We start from the raw sequence: 22,418 nt of genomic DNA on the forward strand, positions 1-22,418 counted from the left end.
CTCGGGACACACAAACAGGAGTAGGCCATTCGGCCCTTCTGGGCATGCCCTGACATTCTGTTAGGTCACGGCTGCTCTTCGCAGGAGCACTGTCAAAATATCGGCACTGAGCCACGTACTGGGGCCAGTGAGTCGAAGAGGTTTAAGGAGGGGAGAAAGAGAGAGACAGTGTGTGTAGAAAGCTGAGAGGGGACATTTCAGAGCTTAGGGGCTTCAAGCAGTTACAAGGCACGGCCACCTCTGGGGGAAGCAGTGAAAATCAGGGATGTGCACGAGACCAGAACTGGAGAAGTAAATTCTCATTGATCAAGGTGCTCTGATGTGGAGAGGCTGGAGTTGGACTGGGGTGGACAAGGTCTCTATCTCTCTTTGAAGGTGAGGCAAACGGCTTGAGTCAGAGTCATACAGCATGGGAACAGACCCTTCGGTCCAATCAGTCCACACCGAATATAATCCCAAACTAAACTAAACTAACTTGTCTACTCCTGGCCCAAATCCCTCCAATTGTAAAATAAAATTAATTCATGGGACGTGGGTGTTGCTGGCTGGGCTAGCGTTTATTGCCTGTTCCCAGCTGCCCTTGAGAAGGTGGGAGTGAGCTGCCTTTTTGAACCGCTGCAGTCCATGTGCTGTAGGTATTACCCACAGTGCCCTTAGGAAGGGAACACCAGGATGTTGACCCAGCGACACCAAAGGAACACCAAATACTTCCAAGTCAGGATAGTGAGCAGTGTGGAGGGGAACCTGTGGTTGGTAGTGTTCCCATGTATCTGAAGCCCTTGTCCTTGATTAGATTAGATTACTTACAGTGTGGAAACAGGCCCTTCGGCCCAACAAGTCCACACCGACCCGCCGAAGCGTAACCCACCCATACCCCTACATTTACCCCCTGCCTAACACTACGGACAATTCACCTGACCCGCACATCTTTGGAATGTGGGAGGAAACCGGAGCACCCGGAGGAAACCCACACAGACACGGGGAGAACGTGCAAACTCCACACAGTCAGTCGCCTGAGGCGGGAATTGAACCCGGATCTCTGGCGCTGTGAGGCAGCAGTGCTAACCACTGTGCCACCGTGCCGCCCGTCCTTCTAGATGTTTTGCAGTGCATCTTGTAGATGGTACATCCTGCTGCTACAGTCAAAACTTTCAAGGCTGTGGACCAAGTACTGGAAAGTGGGACAAGTGTTGATTTGGCAGTACAGTGTTGATGGGCCAAAAGGCTTCCTCTGGACTGTATGATTCTATGATGCTGAGTGTTGGTGGTGGAGGAAATGGACATTTGTGGAGATAATGCCAAACAAGCAGGTGCTGCTTTGTTCTGCATGGTATTGGAATAGTGTTTGAGAATTTTTTAAAAGGTTTGTGGGATAGAAGGGGCTCTGGTGCAAGATCAGTCGAATTCCAGGAGGTTTATTAATTGTCCACCCCGATGCACCAAAGATGGTGGGGGTTGCTGAGTGACTGGTCTTACAAAAGAAGGGCTTACTACATCACTTCAGAAGGTATCAGGATACAAGCGTGTAACCTGGCAGCAGAGAGTGACTCAAAGCATGTCAGGGTCCTGAGGGACAGAGAGGGGCCCATTGGGATTTTTACAACAGTCCATCAGATCTATAGTCAAATTTCTGTTGGCAATCCAGTAACGACCAGAGTCCAGACTGGGATCTGTGCATCAAGTGCAATAACTAGTAGTTGATTTTTACAGCTCTCTGTAAACATCAGTCACCCTCAACTAAGGCCTGTCTCACACAGAATCACCAGTGAGCATCACCGGGAATAGGAGCAGGAGTAGACCCTTTGGCCCTATCATTCTATCCTATCATTGCTAATTTTAGTCTTCAACACCACCTCTACACCATCTACCACCAACCAGAAATCTGTCTACCTCAACCTTATCCATGTTCGATTCCCAGGGTAACTGTTTGGAATTTGCATGTTCTCCCTGTGTCTGCATCGGTTTCCTCCGGGTGCTCCGGTTTCCTCCCACAGTCCAAAGATGTATAGGTTGGGTGGATTGGCCATGCTAAATTGTCCATAGTGTCAGGGATGTGTTGGTTAGGTGGATTAGCCATGGGGATGGGGTTATGGGGATAGGGTAAGGAGTGGGTCTGGAATGGATGCTCTTCTGAAGTTCAGTGTGGGACTTTGATGGGCCGAATGGCCTGCTTCCACACTGTAGAGTTCTATGATTCTTAGACATACATACACATACATGGAGTATGCACAACCCTCTGGGGTATAGAATTCTAAACATTCACCACCTTTCAAGTGAAGTAATTCCTCCTCATCTCAATCCTAAATGATTTGCCCTTTAACAGAAATTGCTGGAAAAGCTCATCTGTGGAGAGAAATCAGAGTTCACATATCGGGTTGAAAGACCCTTCCTCTGATCTGAAGTAAATCGGGTGAATAAGATTTATCAAAATCCAACAAAATAAATATGTGTTACATGGCACTGTCTTATGAAGTTTAGGCGTGCACTCACTAGAGCTTAGAAGGATGAGAGGAGATCTAATTGAGGTATATAAGATGTTAAAGGGGATTGACAAAGTTAATGTAGAGAGGGTGTTTCCTCATGGGGACATCTAGATTGGACATAGTTTTAGGATAAGGGGTAGCAGATTTAAAACAGAGATTAGTAGGAATTACTTCTTTCAAAGGATTATGAATCTGTGGAATTCACTATCCCAGAGGGTAGTGGACATTGGGGCATTGAATAAGTTTAAGATGAGATCAGATTACATTACCTACAGTGTGGAAACAGGCCCTTCGGCCCAACAAGTCCACACTGACCCGCCGAAGCGCAACCCACCCATACCCCTACATTTACCCCTTACCTAACACTACGGGCAATTTAGCATGGCCAATTCACCTGACCCGCACAACTTTGTGACTGTGGGAGGAAACAAGTTCACACCGACCCTCCGAAGAGCAACCCACCCAGACCCATTCCCTTACATTCACCCCTGACTAATGCATCTAACACTCTGGGCAATTTAGAATGACCAGTTCACCTGAACTGCATATCTTTGGACTGTGGGAGGAAACCGGAGCACCTGGAGGAAACCCACGCAGACACGGGGAGAATGTGCAAACTCCACACAGACAGTCACCCGAGGCAGGAATTGAACCCGGGTCCCTGGCGCTGTGAAGCAGCAGTGCTAACCGTGATTATAATATAACACAATACGAGAGAAGCTTTCGAAAGGGAACTGGATAAGGTCTCGAAGGAGGAAGAGGTGATTTGGAGAAAGAGCGGAAGGAGTGGGGCCTACACTTCGAGACAACCTGTACAGACCAGCTGGGCTGAATGGCCTGTTCCCGTACCCTACTGTTTGGGACGTCCTGTGAAATGCGGCTTTCGGCATTCGGAGAGGAACGCACCTGCATCTGGGCCTCGGTGTCACGCACGGAGACGCTGTGGGAGCTGACAGTGGATCCGGAGCGAGGTCGTTTCTCCAGTCGGAGCAGCTCAGGGCCTGCGCTCAGCGAATGCCTCATCTGGCCCTGGTCCAGCAGCTGCTGGGGCCTCTGAAGAGGGGAATCCGGGCACCTCCCCAACGCCACCTCCCCCTTCTCTGCCTTCCCCTCCTTGACTAACGTGGCCAGGTTATGCTGCTGCTGCTGCTGCTGCTGCTGCTGTTTGCGCTTCTTGTATTCAAAGACGAGCTTGTTGATGGTTTTGTCAGTAGCAATGGTGTAGATCTTGTTGCCAGCGCTCTCCCACCACTCCTTCTTCCGGCCTTGCTCCTTCTTCTCCATGTTGGGGCTCAAGGGGGCGCTGCTGGGCCCTTTCAGCTTCCCTTCCTCCAGCTCTTTCACGTGGTACCTGGTGCCATCTTCTGAAGGGGTATCTTTGCCTGACATGCCGCCAGTGGACGGGGTGGATCCCTCAGAGTAGCAGGAGGGCAGAAAGAAGAGGGGGTCACCCCTCAGCGCTGGGGGCTCCTCTGCCAAGCACTCCAGGTCAAGGTGCATCTGGATGTAGTTGTTACAGAGCTCCAGGCACACCTTGTGCAGTCTCTTCACCAACCAGACCCAGTCCACGTTGCTGATTGGCTGAATGCTGAGAGAAGGCACCCTTGCTCGCCACTGCCTCTTCTCCTTTCCCCTCGGTGGGCTGACCTGGGCCGTCTCCTCAAAGATGTCCTCATCCTCCGAGGAGCACTGCTGGGAAGAATCCGAGCTCAGCTCCTCCTCCTCATACAGGATCTTCTTGACCTGCTCGGCCGTTATGTTCTCCTGGTTGGTCATAATGGCGGACACCAAAGCCTGGAAGTAAATGTTGAAGCTCATGGCTGACTGGCGGTAGAGGTTGGCAGCTCCTCCCACTCCTGAGACTTTCATCAGTAGGTACTTCAGGCCAGGCCTCGTGTCGAACTCCCTGGCCGTTCGGTAAGAGTCGAGCAGCAGGTCAAAGATGACAGCCAGGTTCTGCATGGAGATGTACCTCAGGAAGCTGGCCGGCCTGGTCTCTCCAAAGTTAACGGTTCGGTCTGAGGCCTCGCTCGGTGTAGGGCCTTTGACAAACTCTTCGAGCAGGACGTCATAGAGGTTTTGAAGTAACACTTGATGGGACAGCAAACTCACCACTATTGTCCGGAATGGGATTCTGTGGATCAAAGGAGAAAGGTTTAGCCAGCTGGACACATAGGGTAATGAATACTTGGCTCTCTCTCTCTTGTTCCTGATGAAGGGCTTGTGCTCGAAACGTCGAATTCTCTATTCCTGAGATGCTGCCTGGCCTGCTGTGCTTTGACCAGCAACACATTTGCAGTAATGAATACAAGAGACAGTATGAGTTTTGTTTCATGGTCAACCTTTATTGCTAATTGTACCTTGAGAAGGTGGCAGTGAATTCCCCATTTACCACTGCAGTCCTTTGGTTGTGGGTATGCCACCAGTACCGTTAGAGAGGGAGTTCTAAGCCTTTGACCCAGTGACACTGGATATATTTCCAAGTCGGGACGAGTGGCTTGGAACGGAATTTTCAGGCAGTATCTGTTACCCTTGTCCTAGATGGTTGAGGTGGGGGACTGGTCTGTATGTGCGATTGCACATTCAAGTCCATTTACATGAGTGTGTGTATGTCTGCATATTTGAGTGTGGGCGCAGTTGTGTGTCTGTTTAAGGCTGTGTGTTTGGCAGTGTTAAAATGCTTTTTTACACAAGTGCTTGTGAGTTGTGTGTTAGCGAATCCACAGATGTGCATGTATGAGTCGTGTGTTTGTGAGACTGTGTGTTTGTGTGTGCTTGACAGTTTGTGAGGACAGTGGCTGAAGGTAGACCTTTTGAGAAGATGATGCTGATGCCAATTTTAAGAGGAAGGGAGACAGTACATGAGGGGAGTGAACAATTTCAGAAGCAGTTAGCACAGAGACCAGGAAATGAACAATGGGCTTCAATATTTAAACAACTAAATGCAAACTATCATCATGTAAGAGGACTGCTTCTGAGAGAATCAGTGATTATATTGTTGGTATTACTGCATAGGTTAAGCACTCTGAACATGTTATAATGTTAAAGGTGCTATGTAAATGAACATTGTTGGTATATGGCATATCAGTGGGCTGATGGGATAACTCTCTCAGGGGTTCACTGTCCCTCCTATCCTATGGACACGCATGCAGTCAGCACTGAAATAAACCTTGCATTTATATAGCACTATTGATGGCAACTGGACATCAACATGCTTGTGGCCTCAACGGTATTCCAGCGGAGGCCAACAAAGATGCTGGATTTTCGTCGGATTCAGGCACTCATCAAGAACTCCCCCTTTCCCCAGTCCACGTCAGAAATGAAACTCTCTTGTGCTGTGGAATGTATTAAGGATTTTCCCTCTTAATTATAGCAGGGGAAATCCTGACCTGCATTTTACTGAACCTGGTCTGTTCCTGTGGAAGAGGAAATGCTACCAGTGACCTTCCAGGGGAATTTCCAACATGGTCTTTGCTGTCAATCCAAGAAAGAACAACATTTGGAACTGTTCATTATGTTCATCAATGTGACCAAAGCACTTGAGTAAATTACCAGGCTATATGCATTGTTCTAGTGTGATTTGGATGTCTAAGAAACTTCTTCAAATTCCTGTAACTGCAGCGTGATGGTAGTACTGCAAGTGGGAATTCTGAAACAGATGCTTTCAATATCTGACTGATGTCAAGCAAAGTTGTGTGATCGACTCCCTTAATAAATACAGTCAACATATCAGTGATTATTCACCTCAAAGATCAACTGTCCTCTGGCGTGACTGTTAAGTATCACCTAAATGAAAAACTCTTTAACCTAGGTCACCTCCATGCCAATACTAAATTGTCCACTATTGACATACATGACCAACAACATACAGGTCACTGCAGTGTCATTGACACTTCGTCAAAAAAGTGTGGTGCTGGAAAAGCACAGCAGGTCAGGCAGCACCGAAGAGCAGGAGAATCGACATTTTTGGGCATGAGCACTTCAGATTCCTGATGAAGGGCTTATGCCCGAAACTCGACTCTCCTCCTCGGATACTGCCTGACCTGCTGCGCTTTTCCAGCACCCCACTTTTTTGACTCTGACTCTCCAGCACCTGCAGTCCTCACTTTTTCCATGAACACTTCATACCATGTTTGTAAGCCCCTCTCGATCCCTTTAATTGTGCATCTGAAAGATTTGGTTCGGTCCTTGGATGTTGCCAAAACAAAACTAATTTTAAACCAGGCCTGGTCACTCAAATAGTCCATCTTCTGCGTATGTTGAAGGAGGGAGTCTGGAATATGTTGAGCTTTTCCCACACCTTGGTAGCTGCCCCTATCAAAAGGCCATCAATGATGAGGAGGTCTGGCAATGGTTGGGTTTTGCCAGCTCAATGTTCTATAGGTTATAGGTGTGACTTATTTACAACAAGGACCACCATATACAGCAATATACAGAGCAATATTCAGCACTGTAATACAGTGAGACCTGGAACATGACAGAGAGTATTGGAGAAACTCCGCCAGCAATGTGTACACGGCATTCTCCAGATTCATTAGGAGAACTACTAAACAAATGCTAAGGTCCTTCTTGAAGCCAGCTTCACAAACATTCTGGCAAAACTGCTGTAAAACAAACTATAATCGACTAGAAACTGTGCCCCGCCCAGGTCCTGTTTCCTCATCCCTGCAGTGGCTCTCTGAAGCTCTCCAAAAAGGCTGACTACATTGACATCAGTGACTAGGAGGAGTTCACGACCAATCAATCATTCAAAATGGTGACACAACTTGTCCATCAACCCTTTGAGTCCAAACACCACAAAGATGAGGTAGGGGGACAGCAGAGAAGGAAGGAAATCTGAGAAAATCCTGCATTCCAGAGAGAGAGAGACACTACTTCATGGGACATCTGCCCCATGGTGCCCAAAGATCTGTGTGTTCAGAACCGGACTGATCACTCACATGAAGACCCACAGCAGCAACTCAAAACCCTGTGGAGACATCAACTTCAAATTGGGGGACAGCTGACAATGACCAGATAATCTCTTTCCCCTCGATATTGATAAGGAATAAATATTGGCATAGACACCAAGGATCACTCTTTGAAATGGTGTCTCTGGATCTTCGATATCCACTTGAGCAGTCAATGGGGGCATCAGTTTGGGGTCTGAACTGAAAGGCAGCACCTCCAACAGTGTAGCACTCCTCTGGCACTGCATCGGAGTGACAGCCTTGGCTTTTGCACTGGAGTCTCGGAGCTGGAATCTGAAATGAGAACCTTCTGCTTCAGAGGCCAGAACTATACGACCACCCATCAAACATCTATTCCTCTCCACCTCTCCAGGAAAAAAATCTTATTGACGCACAGAGGCCCAACCTCCATCTCGGAACTGATTTATTTTCTTTTTAAAATTGTGCACCTTCTGTACAAGTTCATTTGGAAAGACCACTCAAACAACCAATCAAATGTCAACTTGGGTGTGTATTGAAACACGTCAAAAATCAAGAGAGGAACAAAATATTATCGAGGTGTGTGGCTTTTAGGTTTTCTAAAATGGTGTACGTTTGAAATATGCGTCCCTTTCCCTATCCACCTCGATGTATTTTGTATTGAATACACGGTGTTTACAAACAGAAGAAATGGAGCAGCCTGTGAGTGATTAATATAGAAGCAAGAAGCAGGAATTACTCTGGGTAAAAAATGAGGTCTGCAGATGCTGGAGGTCACAGTTGAAAATGTGTTGCTGGTTAAAGCACAGCAGGTCAGGCAGCATCCAAGGAATAGGAAATTCGACGTTTCAGGCATAAGCCCTTCATCAGGGCTTATGATGAAGGGCTTATGCCCGAAACATCGAATTTCCTATTCCTCGGATGCTGCCTGACCTGCTGTGCTTTAACCAGCAACACATTTTCAGCAGGAATTACTCTGTCAGACAATAGCATCACAGCATCTTTACTTCAAACTGAAGCAAGATCATGACCCAATGTAATTAAAATAAAACGCTTACCCTATTTTTCTGTTCGACGTCAAGCATGGGGAGAAAGAAGCAAGAGGAGGAAAGTTAGTGCAGTCTGAACAGGAGGAATATTAAACACCAGCAGAAGGTTAAACACTGATTGACATGAGGAAAGATTGAACACAGGGTTCTGCAGGAGGATTAAACCCTGGGGGGTGAGGAGAAGGATGTAATACTGGACACCAGCAGGAAGATCAAATACTAAAGTTGTGGGCGGCACGGTGGCACAGTGGTTAGCACTGCTGCCTCACAGCGCCTGAGACCCGGGTTCAATTCCCGACTCAGGTGACTGACTGTGTGGAGTTTGCACGTTCTCCCCGTGTCTGCGTGGGTTTCCTCCGGGTGCTCCGGTTTCCTCCCACAGTCACAAAGATGTGCGGGTCAGGTGAATTGGCTGTGCTAAATTGCCCATAGTGTTAGGTAAAGGGATAAATGTAGGGGTATGGGTGGGTTGTGCTTTGGCGGGTCGGTGTGGACTTGTTGGGCCGAAGGGCCTGTTTCCACACTGTAAGAAATCTAATGTAAAGGTTGGAGAAAAAAAAACAAACTGAATAAGGAAAAATGCCTAGCACTTGACCCTAAAAGAAGATTAAACACCAGTTGATATTGCAAATGCAGAGTGTATGTAAAAAGAAATCAGTAATCATCCTTTCTAACTTGCACCTTTTCTTGTTTAAATACAGATGAGCGATGAAATAATTGAAGGATGTAGCTTAGAATAGATGTTTGAGACAGGACAGAGAAAGTAGCAATAATAATAATGAATACATAATCATATAAAATTAAATATTACATTAAAATTATCTTATTAAAAAGTGTAATAATACAATGTGATATAATTTTAAATGTAATTAGAAATCAGGAATTCCCATTTGAATGAAAGATTTATTAGCGAGTTTTGAGAAGATTTGTAGCTCAAGTTGAGGTTCTGAATGTAGGTTTGCGTACTAAGCTGGAAGGTTTATTATTGTCACATGTACCCAGATACAGCAACAGGTTTTATTTTGCATGCAGTAGAGGCATTTCATACCTAATAAAGTGCATTAGGGTAATAGTGAGGAATACAATGTTACAGCTGCAGAGAAGAGCGAGATCAACATTAAATTTAAAATTTGAGAGGTCCATGAGAAATTAGAAGAGTTTAGATGATTATTATGATAATTGTCAAAATAATCTAGTACATAACTCACATTATTAATTTAACTTAAAATTTAGTTGAAGTAGTTTAATGTTTAAGCTGGAAGTTAAAGTGTGAAATTCAGGATAGACATTAGGGCCTGAATTTGCGTTAAGACAGAGAGGATTCCATCTGCAGTCAGAAAGGCCTGAATCCAGATATTCCTGCCCCAAAGACAACCCTCACCATTTTCACAGCAGGGTGAGTAGGAGCAGGTTTGCGCTGTAATTAACATGTCTGTGGTTAAAGGGCATCTTTAAGGTGCCTTCAGTTAGATCCAATTTTTGGTGGTGGGAAGTTCAAAGCGTGACTAATGAGCTTTCAATGTGTTAGGACAAGCTATTATCTTGCCAGAGTCTTTGTCAGGAAGCAGGAACCCGTTTGGAAAATAAGACATCCTTTTGGATATGATCCTGGGACACCTTTGGAACACCTTTGGGAGAAATCAGGTGTGCTTTGAGATTGCTGAAAGTCAGTGTGAACGTGCACAGAAAATGAATAAGAGCACTGGAATTATCAAGGGAACTTCAAGACATTTAAAACTCCTGCCCTTTGAACATTTGGGGAAAAAAAGGTGTCTGCTGGGTTAAAAGAAATAGCTTGTAGTTCCACTCTGTTGATATAAATCTTATAGGACTAGTTCTAACTGACTGATTTCATGGCCTATCATCATTGCAGGGTATCTATCAGTTCAGATTTATTAACACATCCAAGTGCTCATCTAGTCTTTGAAGTGGGACTACAAGCACAAATGCTTGTTTTTACAAGGTATTAAAAGGAAGTTAAGTGTGGTAAATGTGATTTTATCATTGAATATACATTTTTGAAATACTGAATTCATCGCAGACACTTAAGAACTTTATTTAATGTCAGTGTGAACATGGTGGAGGCCTCTCCTACACAAACCCCGTTTGAAAACAAAATCTCTACTTTTCACAATTTTTGGACTATAATAGTTTCAAACAATGATTCAAAACAAAAAATCTTATGCTTCTGATATATAATTACTATAGGAAATCTACAGGAAAACCTGTAACTCAGGAGCAGCTGCAAGATCCACACTACTCTCAGTCCACCATCTTTTTTTATAAAAGTTATTTTCAAAAATGTTCTAAAATTCTACGTTGTTTAACCTAGAAACCATGGGAAATAGGAGTATAATAGGCCCTTTGACTCTGCTATACCATTCAATATGTTCATGGCTGAACTACCAACTCAATATCTTGTTCCTGCTTTCTCCCCAAACCCTTTGATCCCTTTAGCCCTAAGAACGATATCTAACCTTCTTGAATACATTCCAAGATTGTACTCTAAATGACTTTCTGTGGCAGGGAATTTTACAGTATCTCTTTACCAATCTACATTTTCACTACTTCTTATTTTAAAATTTTACTATTTGTTAACAATTCCTATTTCAGTTTAATTCAGAGATTTTGCTGCTACTGTGCATGCTCCTGGGTGTCAGAAAATAACACCCTAGCTTGTGAAAACCAAAAAGATGCTGAAATTACTTATACTTTCACAGAAGTCTGTGCTTCTTTCAAGTTAATAAATATTCCAGAACTTGGAATCTTCTGAATTTCAATTGAAATGTTTACCCCTTGCTGCACTGGAGCAGGGGAAATGATTCAACAATAAACTGTAGCTGGGACTGTAGGGAGGAAGATGCATTGAATGAAGATATCATCTAATAGCCTGTCTATCCATCACCTTCACCAATGGGTGTCCAGGGTTTTTTTTTACCTCTTCTGAGTGTGGCCATTGTGTTTCTCATCCGGTGGGAGTTCGATGATCAACACGCAGGACTGAGCATGCTCAAAACCTTCCCTGTTGTTGGGGGTTTTGGGTGAACACTGGGTGTCCAGCAGAAAGACCTGGAGGAGAAGATTTCAGTCTGATTACAATAAAACAATGAACCACTGAAGAACAGAATCTGCTGGAGAAACTCAGCGGGTCAGGCAGCATCTGTGGACTGAAGGCAGAGTTAACATTTCAAGTCCAGCCACCCTTCTTCAGATACTGTTACAGTCAAGTAGCCTGGAAACGTACAGCTTGGAAACAGGCCCTTCAGCCCAACCCATCTAGTCCTAACAGGTTTCCAAAACTCAACTGGTCCCATTTGCCTGTGTTTGGCTCATATCCCTCTAAACCTTTCCTATCCATGTACCTGTCCAAAAGTCTTTAAGTGTTGTTATTATAACCCTTCCTCTGACAGCTCATCCCATACACTGTTGTCCCTTATGTCCCTTTTAAATTTTTCCCCTCTCTCCTTAAACCTATGCCCTCTAGTTTTGGACACCCCTCCCCAGGGGAAAGGCCTTATCGATGCTCCTCATGACTATACAAATCTCTACAAACCTCACCCTCTGACTCTTCAAGGCAAAAAGTCCCACCTTACACAGCCCAGCTCAGAAACATTCCTCCAAAGCCTTAGGAAATTTGCCCATTCAAAATATTTCCAAAACACCATCAGCCCTAAATTCGCTGAAATACAAAAAACTAGAGGAGGATTTGACTGTGTCTTTAGGGATTTCAGTCGTGTAGACAGTGAGGAACACTTTATTTGCTCAGGGAGTCTAGGTACAAGGAAATACGTCCTTAAAATGAGAGCCAGTGCCTACAGGAACTGAGTTAGCACAGACCTCTCTGCGGAAGGTCAGATAGGTGTGTGGTGGAAAGCTCACCCACAAAAAAAACAGTGGATGGTCATTCAATTAATATTTTTAAATCTGCAATAATTAAGATATTTCCTGCACAAGAGTGGAAAAGGTGCTGGATGGGAAGATGGAGTTAAGGCCTTAAGACCATAAGGTGTAGGAGCAAGCATAGGTCATTCAGCCCATCGAGTCTCCTCCGCCATTCAGTGAGGATCATGGTTGATCTGATAATCCCCAGCTCCACTTGCCTGCCTTTTCCCTATAACCCCTCGCTTCTCTTACTGAGTGAACATCTGTCAATCTTAGCCTTGAAAGTAGTTAACAAGCTAGCCTCAACAGCGCTCCACAGGTTCACTACCCTCTGAGAGAAGAGATTCCTCCTCATCTCTAAGATGCGTGAAATAATGCCCCTCTGGTCCTAGACTCTCCCACAATGGGAAACAATCTTTCCACATCTACTCTGTGAAGCCCCCTAAGAACCTTGTATGTTTTGATAAAGTCACCTCTCATTCCAATGAGTACAGTTAAGATAGGGATCTGTTATAATCCCATTGAATGGGGTATCAGACAAGAGGGGCTGAATGGCCTTCTACCAATTCATTTTTAATCCCAGCAAGGTGGAGGTATGAATTCTTTGGCCTGATCCAGGGAATGTTTAGCACCTTTGGTCCACTCTGGCCTGGCCTAGGTGAAAAAGGCTCACGTGGGCACAATACCTGCTGTGCCATCGCCCGGATTCTCCAGTACTCCGCCTCTGCGCTGGCAGAATGTGAGGGGGCTGCTACCTTCACCTCGCAAGCATCTCCACTGAAGCTGTCTGAGCCACTCTGGAAACAGGCCAGCAGATTCTGAAAGGCAAGGGTGAAACAGGGTTAGGAGGACGGTACAATTCCAAACAGCCATGTGGACCACTGAAGGGGACAACACCGGTGTTGACCCACCAACTCCCATCAGGACCACTCGAAGCTCTTCAGGTAACAGTGCATTGCCACAGGTACAACAGTCAGTCAGTGTGTACCAACAACAATTGGTACTCAACTGAATCCTCCTGGCAGTTACCTGTGGCTGAGGAAGGATTGAATTGAATCTTATTTCATCCTTTTCACCATTTTAAACATTTCTAAGGATCTCCTTCCTAACATCTTCGTCTGACACACCAGCTTTAATCGTTTCCCCCCTTGGGGACCCTGCCTTCAGTTGCCAAGCCCTAAACTTTGAACTCTCTCCCTAAATTGCTTTCTTCCTCAAAGACGATCCTTAAAACTAACTGCATTGACCACTGATTTGGTCACCTGCCTTAAACCAACACTTAACCAGTGTTGGGTGGTTTGGAGTCAAATATTGTTTGGGTAATGCTCCTGTGTAAGTACTGTAGGATACTGTATCTCCACTTGAGATACTTTTTATTCATTTATCCACAGGATGTGGGCTTCACTGGCTGGACCAGCATTGTTCAATGTAGTCTTGCCCTTCCTAAATGCCCAGAGGGCAGATAAGAGTCAACCACATCGCTATGGGTCTGCAGTCACAGACCAAGCACGGAGAGCAGATCTCCTTCTCTATAAGGCATGAGTGATCCAGATGGGTTTTTAAATAATTGACAATAGTCCAACATTAACCTCTTAATTCCAGACCTTTATTGAATTCAAATTCCACCATTTGCCAGATTCAAACCCAGGTCCCAAGCACATTACCTGGGTCTCTGGTCTAGCAATAATATCACTAGGCTATCACCTCTCTCAGCAACAACTTGTTGTTATTAATTGAAGTTCCAAAGTGTCCCCTGAAATTCCAGTTCTAAATTGGCATTATCCTTTAATGATTTGACTGCTGTCTTAAAGTCTTTAAATATCTCAACTTCCCTTCATCACTGCCCAGACCTTTTCATATTTTACACGGGCCAATCCCATTTACTGCTTACTCCCATGTTCCTTAATATCTCACTGACCTAATCTCTCTCTCCTTCACCTCCACATAATTTTTTAATATCTGACCCACTCTAATTCCATCTTCTCTCTCACCCCTAGTAGCCTTTTATCTGGTTTCCTCCCACAGTTCAAAGATGTGCAGGTTAGCTGGATTGGCCATGCTAAATTACCCCATACGTGTCCAGGGATGTGCAGGCTAGGTGGGTTAGCCATAGAGAATGCCGGATTACAGGAATAAGGTGGCGGGGTGGGACTGGGAGGGACGCTCTTCAGAGGGCCAGTGTGGACTTAATGGGCTGGATGGCCTGTTTTCACATTGTAGGGATTCTGTGGTGATGCCATCATCCTTTGCATGCAGAAATGTTTCCAAAATTACTTGTGAAAAATCTAGGTCTAATCATTGAACCTCATCCTAATCTGAGTGCAGAAATAGTTTTTTTTTGTATCTACTAGCACAAGGGTCATACTTTTTAACCTTGTGGACTGTAATGAGAAAAAAAAAGTTTTAAAACTAGTGTTTTAAAAGATAGTTGCATTGTTTGAAAGTAACCTGAAACTCTTGGCAAGCTTGTTTTAAAAAGCTGTTTGAACAAGCAATAATTAAAGCGATTGCAGATAAACTGGAGTCCAGCGAGTTCAGTATTCAGATGTACCCGGGTGACGAGAAATGGACTGGTCTATGGACTAGTAACCAGTTGAAGACAAGGGCCTTTTGCCTGCCTATAAATTGGCGGCACGGTGGCACAGTGGTTAGCACTGCTGCCTCACAGCGCCTGAAGACCCGGGTTCAATTCCCGACTGACTGTGTGGAGTTTGCACGTTCTCCCCGTGTCTGCGTGGGTTTCCTCCGGGTGCTCCGGTTTCCTCCCACAGTCCAAAAATGTGCGGGTCAGGTGAATTGGCCATGCTAAATTGCCCGTAGTGTTAGGTAAGGGGTAATGTAGGGGTATGGGTGGGTTTCGCTTCGGCGGGTCGGTGTGGACTTGTTGGGCCGAAGGGCCTGTTTCCACACTGTAAGTCTAATCTAATCTAAAAAAATAATAATGAGACACTTGCAAATTGGGTCCCAAGTCACTAAACAGTTTGGAACTGGGTGCAAGTTTCAGAGAATGGTTTTGATCTTCACTAGCTCAGGTGCTGTCTCTCTGCTCAAGCTCACTTTAACCTGAAGACATCTAGCCAATCCTTTCCTTTAGCATTTGCTGTGATTTTTACCTGGATAAAACAGAGACATTTTACACATGAACCAACCACCCAATGCCTCTTGCAAACCAGTGGAAGCATTCGGAAAAGGAAAGCTCAGAAAATAACGCTTACATCAGCAAGAACTAGCGTGATAGAATTTGTGAACAAAGGCTTCTAATCTGTTTTGCTCTCTGTCCAGAAGTTATTTTTTCCCTATCTATAGTTGGAAGCTACATTTATGTAATTAATAGTAATTCTTGTTAAATTCGGAAACTGGGTTTTCTGCCAACCTGAATCTGAAAATCAGATAAATTGTACTTTTGTAAAATTAAGTACATTTTGTACTTACTTTCAAATGTTTAATGTTTATGATAAATCTACAAATGGGGGGGGGTGCTTGGTTTCCATCCTGCTACTCCAGTGAGTTGTGACACTACCATATTTCTTCACCTTAATGTCTTGAAACCTTTGCTTAAAACATGCCCTCATCTTCTGAATTCCAAGGGGATACAAGCAGAGATTATGCGACACAGTTATCATTGACAGTACTGTGTGGCCTCAGCCACTCAACATCCACAGTGCCAAAGCATACCGAATTATTGGACCTACCTTCACTGGTTCCAGTGTGACCGTGAATGCATCTTGTAGGGCGCAACAGGCCAGTCTCCACATTTCGTCAGTAAACACAGGGCCAGCTGTGACCAGGACGTACCTGAAACAGAATTACCAGCAAAAAGTAGAAAGCAGAACAGCGGAGATGCACAGTTAGGGCAACTCAAAAACCTCACACAGAATCTAACACACAAGCCGGACTCCAGATGCTCATCTGTGAAAATCTCCAAACAAGCATCATGTAAGAGAAATATCAATGAGGATCGCACAGTTATCCAGTGTGACAATGTCACCAACATACTAACGCTGATACAGGTAAATGCTCTGGGGACATGGGTTCAAGACAGGTGCTAGATATTAAAATCAGCTCATCAATTTGGGATTGGAAGGTAGTCCTGGTTAATCCTGAAACTATCATTAATGGCTACAGGAACTGATCATCTGGTTCACAAATCCCATCCTTACCTGGTGTGGCCAATGTGACTCCAGACCCACAGCAACATGGATGTCTCTAAGCCACCCTCTGAGATGGCCAAGTAAGCCAGTCAGCTCAAGAGCAATGGGAGATAGGCATCAAGTGCTGGATGTGCCATCAGAGATCACATCCCATGTAAGAATTTTTAAAATCTTCTAAACCCCATTCTAACAGCACTGTGGGCGAACCTACACAACCCCTCTTTCAAAATGAGCTGCAGCATATATGTAGATATTTCCTATTCAGCTCCCCCCCATTGTGTTGCAAGAGAATAGGGCCCCTCAAAGATCAGCCTTGTGTGGAGTCACAGAAAATAGGAGAGATACTAAATTAATATTTTGCATCAGTATTTACTGTGGAAAAGGATATGGAAAGTATAGACTGTAAGGAAATGGATGGTGACATCTTGCAAAATGTCCAGATTACAGAGGAGGAAGTGCTGGATGTCTTGAAATGGTTAAAGGTGGATAAATCCCCAGGACTTGATCGGGTGTACCCGAGAACTCTATGGGAAGCTAGAGAAGTAATTGCAGAGACATTTCTATCATCGATAGTCACAAGTGAAGTGTCAGAAGACTGAAGGTTGGCAACCATGGTGCCACTGTTTAAGAAGAGCGGTAAAGACAAGCCAGGGAACTATAGACCAGTGAGCCTGACCTCGGTGGTGGGCAAGTTGTTGGAGGAATCCTGAGGGACAGAATGTACATGTGTTTGGAAAGGGCAAGGATTGATTCGGAATAGACAACATAGCTTTGTGCGTGGGAAATCATGTCTCACAAACTTGACTGAGTTTTTTGATGAAGTAACAAAGAAGATTGATGAGGGCAGAGCAGTAAATGTGATCTATATGGACTTCAGTAAGGCGTTCGACAAGGTTCCCCATGGGAGACTGATTAACAAGGTTAGATCTCATGGAATACAGAGAGAAAACTAGATATTTGGATACAGAACTGGCTCAAAAGGTAGAATAGAGGGTAGTGGTGGGCAGTTGTTTTACAGACTGGAGGCCTGTGACCACTGGAATGCCGTAAGGATCAGTGCTGGGCCCTCTACTTTTTGTTATTTATATAAATGATTTGGATGTGAGCATAAGAGGTACAGTTAATAAGTTTGCAAATGACACCAAAATTGGAGGTGTAGTGGACAGCGAAGAGGGTTACCTCAGATTACAACAGGATCTGGATCAGATGGGCCAATGGGCTGAGAAGTGGAAGATAGAGTTTAATTCAGATAAATGTGAGGTGCTGCATTTTGGGAAAGCAAATCTTAGCAGGACTTATGCGCTTAATGGTAAGGTCCTAGGGAGTGTTGCTGAACAAAGAGACCTTGGAGTGCAGATTCATAGCTCCTTAAAAGTGGAGTCGCAGGTAGATAGGATAGTGAAGAAGGCATTTGGTATGCTTTCCTTTCTTGGTCAGAGTATTGAGTACAGGAGTTGGGAGGTCATGTTGCAGCTGTACAGGGCATTGGTTAGGCCACTGTTGGAATATTGTGTACGATTCTGGTCTCCTTCCTATTGGAAAGATGTTGTGGAACTTGAAAGGGTTCAGAAAAGATTTACAAGGATGTTGCCAGGGTTGGAGGATCTGAGGTACATGGAGAGGCTGAACAGGCTGGGGCTGTTTTCCCTGGAGCGTCGGAAGTTGAGGGGTGACCTTATAGAGGTTTACAAAATTATGAGGGGCATGGATAGGATAAATAGACAAAACCTTTTCCCTGGGGTCGGAGAGTCCAGAACTAGAGGGCATAGATTTAGGGTGAGAGGGGGAAGATATAAAAGAGACCTAAGGGGCAACTTTTTCACGCAGCGGGTGCTATGTGTATGGAATGAGCTGCCAGAGGAAGTGGTGGAGGCTGGTACAAATGCAACATTTAAGAGGCATTTGGATGGATATATGAATAGGAAGGGTTTGGAGGGATATGAGCCAGGTGCTGGCAGGTGGGACTAGATTGGGTTGGGATATCTGGTCGGCATGGACGGGTTGGACCGAAGGGTCTGTTTCCATGCTGTACATCTCTATGACTCTATGACATGTTCCCCTTCAAGCCACTCACCATCCTGACTTGGAAATATATCACCGTTCCCTCAGTGTCGCTGGGTCGAAATCCTGGGATTCCCTCTGTACAGCAGTTGGACTGCAACGGTTCAAGAAGGCAGCTCACCTCCATCTTAAGGGCAACTAAGGACAGGCAATAAAGGCTTGCCCACACAGCAATGCCCACATTCCATGATCCAATAAATTAAATAAAAATTGAAAAAAATAAGAAATTAATAAAAATGTTTTGGACAGGAGGACAGAGGATATATAGTATCAGGCCATTCAGCCCAACTAGTCTATGCACATCCACTCAAGCCTCCTGCCATCTTTACTCATCTCACTCTATTCTAATGCATAGCCAGTTTCCTCTGAACTGCATCTACAGTGTTGATGCAGTTTTTCAGACTTAGGTTTTACCGTCACATAGATCTCATGGAATACAGGGAGATCTAGCCATTTGGATACAGAACTGGCTCAAAGGTAGAAGACAGAGGGTGGTGGTGGGTGTTTTTCAGACTGGAGGCCTGTGACCAGTGGAGTGCCATAAGGATTAATGCTGGGCCCTCTACTTTTCATGATTCATATAAATGATTTGGATGTGAGCATAAGAGGTACAGTTCAGAAGTTTGCAAATGATACCAAAATTGGAGGTGTAGTGGACAGCGAAGAGGGTTACCTCAGATTACAATGGGATCTTGATCAAATGGGCCAATGGGCTGAGAAGTGGCAGATGGAATTTAATTTAGATAAATGGGAGATGCTGCATTTTGAGAAAGCAAATCTTGGCAGGACTTATACACTTAATGGTAAGGTCATAGGGCGTATTGCTGAACAAAGAGCTCTTGGAATGCAGGTTCATAGCTTCTTGAAAGTGGAGTCGCAGGTAGATAGGATAGTGAAGAAGGCTTTTGGTATGCTTTCCTTTATTGGTCAGAATATTGAGTACAGTAGTTGGGAAGTCATGTTGCGGCTGTACAGGACATTGGTTAGGCCACTGTTGGAATATTGTGTGCAATTCTGGTCTCCTTCATGTTGGAAAGATGTTGTGAAACTTGAAAGGGTTCAGAAAGATTTACAAGGATGTTGCTAGAGTTGGAGGATTTGAGCTATAGGGAGAGGTTGAATAGGCTATGGCTGTTTTCCCTGGAGCATCAGAGGCTGAGGGGTGACCTTATAGAGGTTTATATAATCATGAGGGACATGGATAGAATAAATAGATGAGGCCCTTTCCTTGGGGTGGGGGAATCCAGAACTAGAGGACATAGGTTTAGGGTGAGAGGGGAAAGAGATAAAAGAGACCTAAGGGGCAACTTTTTCAAGCAGAGGTGGTACGTATATGGAATGAGCTGCCAGAGGAAGTGGTGGAGGCTGGTACAATTGCAACATTTAAAAGGCATCTGGATAGGTATACGAATAGGAAGGATTTGGAGGGATATGGGCTGGGTGCTGGCAGGTGGGACTAGATTTGGTTGGGATCTAGGAGTACAGTGAAAAATGTATAATGTCGCCCTGGTGCCATCTCAGTTACAAAGGTACCTAAGATATAAAAACTCAGGTACAAAATAGTAAAGGAAACAAAGTTTTTTTTAAATTTAGCATTACTTTCATAGAATAAGTAGAAAAATAAAGAAATAAGGTAATAGTGAACATTAAAGTTCCTGTGATGGTGAGTTCCATGTTCTCACCAGTTCCCTGTGCAAGTAAATTCTTCTGAATACCCATAGAGTCATAGAAATGTACAGCTCAGAAACAGACCCTTAGGTCCAACTTGGCCATGCTGACCAGATATCCGTAATTAATGTAGTCCCATTTGCCAGCTGTTAGCCCATATCCCTCTGAACCCTTCCTATTCATAGAGCATAGAATAGTACAGCACAGAACAGGCCCTTCAGCCCACAATGTTGTGCCGACCACTGATCCTCATGTATGCACCCTCAAATTTCTGTGACCATATGCATGTCCAGGAGTCTCTTACATGTCCCCAATGACCTTGCTTCCACAACTGCTGCTGGCAATGCATTCCATGCTCTTACAACTCTGTGTAAAGAACCCGCCTCTGACATCCCCTCTATACTTTCCTCCAACCAGCTTAAAACTATGACCCCTCGTGTTAGCCATTTCTGCCCTGGGAAATAGTCTCTGGCTATCGACTCTATCTATGCCTCTCATTATTTTGTATACCTCGATTAGGTCCCCTCTCCTCCTCCTTTTCTCCAATGAAAAAAGTCTGAGCTCAGTCAACCTCTCTTCATAAGACAAACCCTCCATTCCAGGCAGCATCCTGGTAAACCTCCTCTGAACCCTCTCCAAAGCATCCACATCTTTCCTATAATAGGGCGACCAGAACTGGACGCAGTATTCCAAGTGCGATCTAACCAAAGTTTTATAGAGCTGCAATAAGATCTCACGACTCTTAAACTCAGTCCCCTGTTAATGAAAGCCAAAACACCATATGCTTTCTTAACAACCCTGTCCACTTGGGTGGCCATTTTAAGGGATCTATGTACCTGCACACCAAGATCCTCCACACTGCCAAGAATCCTATCCTTAATCCTGTACTCAGCTTTCAAATTCGACCTTCCAAAATGCATCACCTCGCAGTTATCCAGGTTGAACTCCATCTGCCACCTCTTAGCCCATCGCTGCATCCTGTCAATGTCCCGCTGCAGCCTACAACAGCCCTCTATACTGTCAACGACACCGCCAACCTTTGTGTCGTCTGCAAACTTGCTGACCCATCCTTCAATCCCCTCATCCAAGTCATTAATAAAAATTACAAACAGTCGAGACCCAAGGACAGAGCCCTGTGGAACACCACTCACCACTGACTTCCAGGCAGAATATTTTCCTTCGACTACCACTCTCTGTCTTCTGTTGACCAGCCAGTTCTGTATCCAGACAGCTATGTTCCCCTGAAACCCATTCCTCCTGACCTTCTGAATGAGCCTACCATGGGGAACCTTATCAAATGCCTTGCTGAAGTCCATATACACCACATCCACAGCTCGACCCTCATCAACCTTTCTAGTCACATCCTCAAAGAACTCGATAAGGTTTGTGAGGCATGACCTGCCCCTCACAAAGCCGTGTTGACTGCATTTAATCAAGCCATGCTGTTCCTGATGGTCATAAATCCTATCCCTCAGAATCCTTTCTAACACCTTGCAGGCGACAGACGTGAGACTGACTGGTCTGTAATTGCCAGGGATTTCCCTACTTCCTTTCTTGAAGAGAGGAATTACATTTGCCTCTCTCCAGTCCTCAGGTACGATTCCAGTGGAGAGCAAGGATGCAAAGATCTTCGCAAGTGGCGAAGCAATTGCATTTCTCGTTTTCCAAAGCAGCCGAGGACAAATCTGGTCTGGGCCTGGCGATTTGTCAATCTTAATGTTTGACAAAATTTTCAGCACATCAGCTTCCTCTATCTCTATCCACATCAGCATGCACACCTGCTTTTCAAAGATTTCATCCACTACAAAGTTCGTTTCTTTTGTAAAGACTGAAGCAAAAAACTCATTTAAGGCTTCCCCTACCTCCTCAGACTCCACACACAAGTTCCCTATGCTATCCCTGATCGGCCCTACTCTTTCTTTGAACATTCTCTTATTCCTCACAAATGCCTTTGTGTTCTCCCTAATCTGTTCTGCCAAGCCTTTTTCATGCCCTCTCCTGGCTCTCCTCAGACCATTTTTGAGCTCCTTCCTCACCTGCCTGTACTCATCCAGATGCCTTTTAAATGCTGTCATTATACCAGCCTCCACCACTTCCTCTGACAGCTCATTCCATACACGCACCATCTTGTGTGTGAAAAAGTTGGCCCGTAGGTCCATTTCAAACCTTTCCCCTCTCACCCTAAACCTATGCCCT

General features: G+C 44.8%; 1 protein-coding gene across 2 annotated transcripts in view; it reads right to left on the reverse strand.

Moving 5' to 3' along the window:
• Positions 1 to 22,418, reverse strand: part of arfgef3 (ARFGEF family member 3) — a 144,698-nt gene that overhangs the window by 6,576 nt on the left and 115,704 nt on the right. For both annotated transcript variants that reach the window (XR_009645109.1, XM_060831245.1), the window contains 4 exons: positions 16,035 to 16,137; positions 13,029 to 13,160; positions 11,399 to 11,529; positions 3,390 to 4,617 (listed from right to left, as the gene is read on the reverse strand). Coding sequence is in view for 1 of the 2 variants with exons in the window: in XM_060831245.1 (XP_060687228.1) it covers positions 3,390 to 4,617; positions 11,399 to 11,529; positions 13,029 to 13,160; positions 16,035 to 16,137 (1,594 nt within the window). In the remaining variant the exon portion in view is untranslated. The remainder of the gene's footprint in view (positions 1 to 3,389; positions 4,618 to 11,398; positions 11,530 to 13,028; positions 13,161 to 16,034; positions 16,138 to 22,418) is intronic.

Source organism: Hemiscyllium ocellatum, chromosome 10 (genome assembly GCF_020745735.1).
Source record: "Hemiscyllium ocellatum isolate sHemOce1 chromosome 10, sHemOce1.pat.X.cur, whole genome shotgun sequence".
Classification (NCBI taxonomy): Eukaryota; Metazoa; Chordata; class Chondrichthyes; order Orectolobiformes; family Hemiscylliidae; genus Hemiscyllium; species Hemiscyllium ocellatum.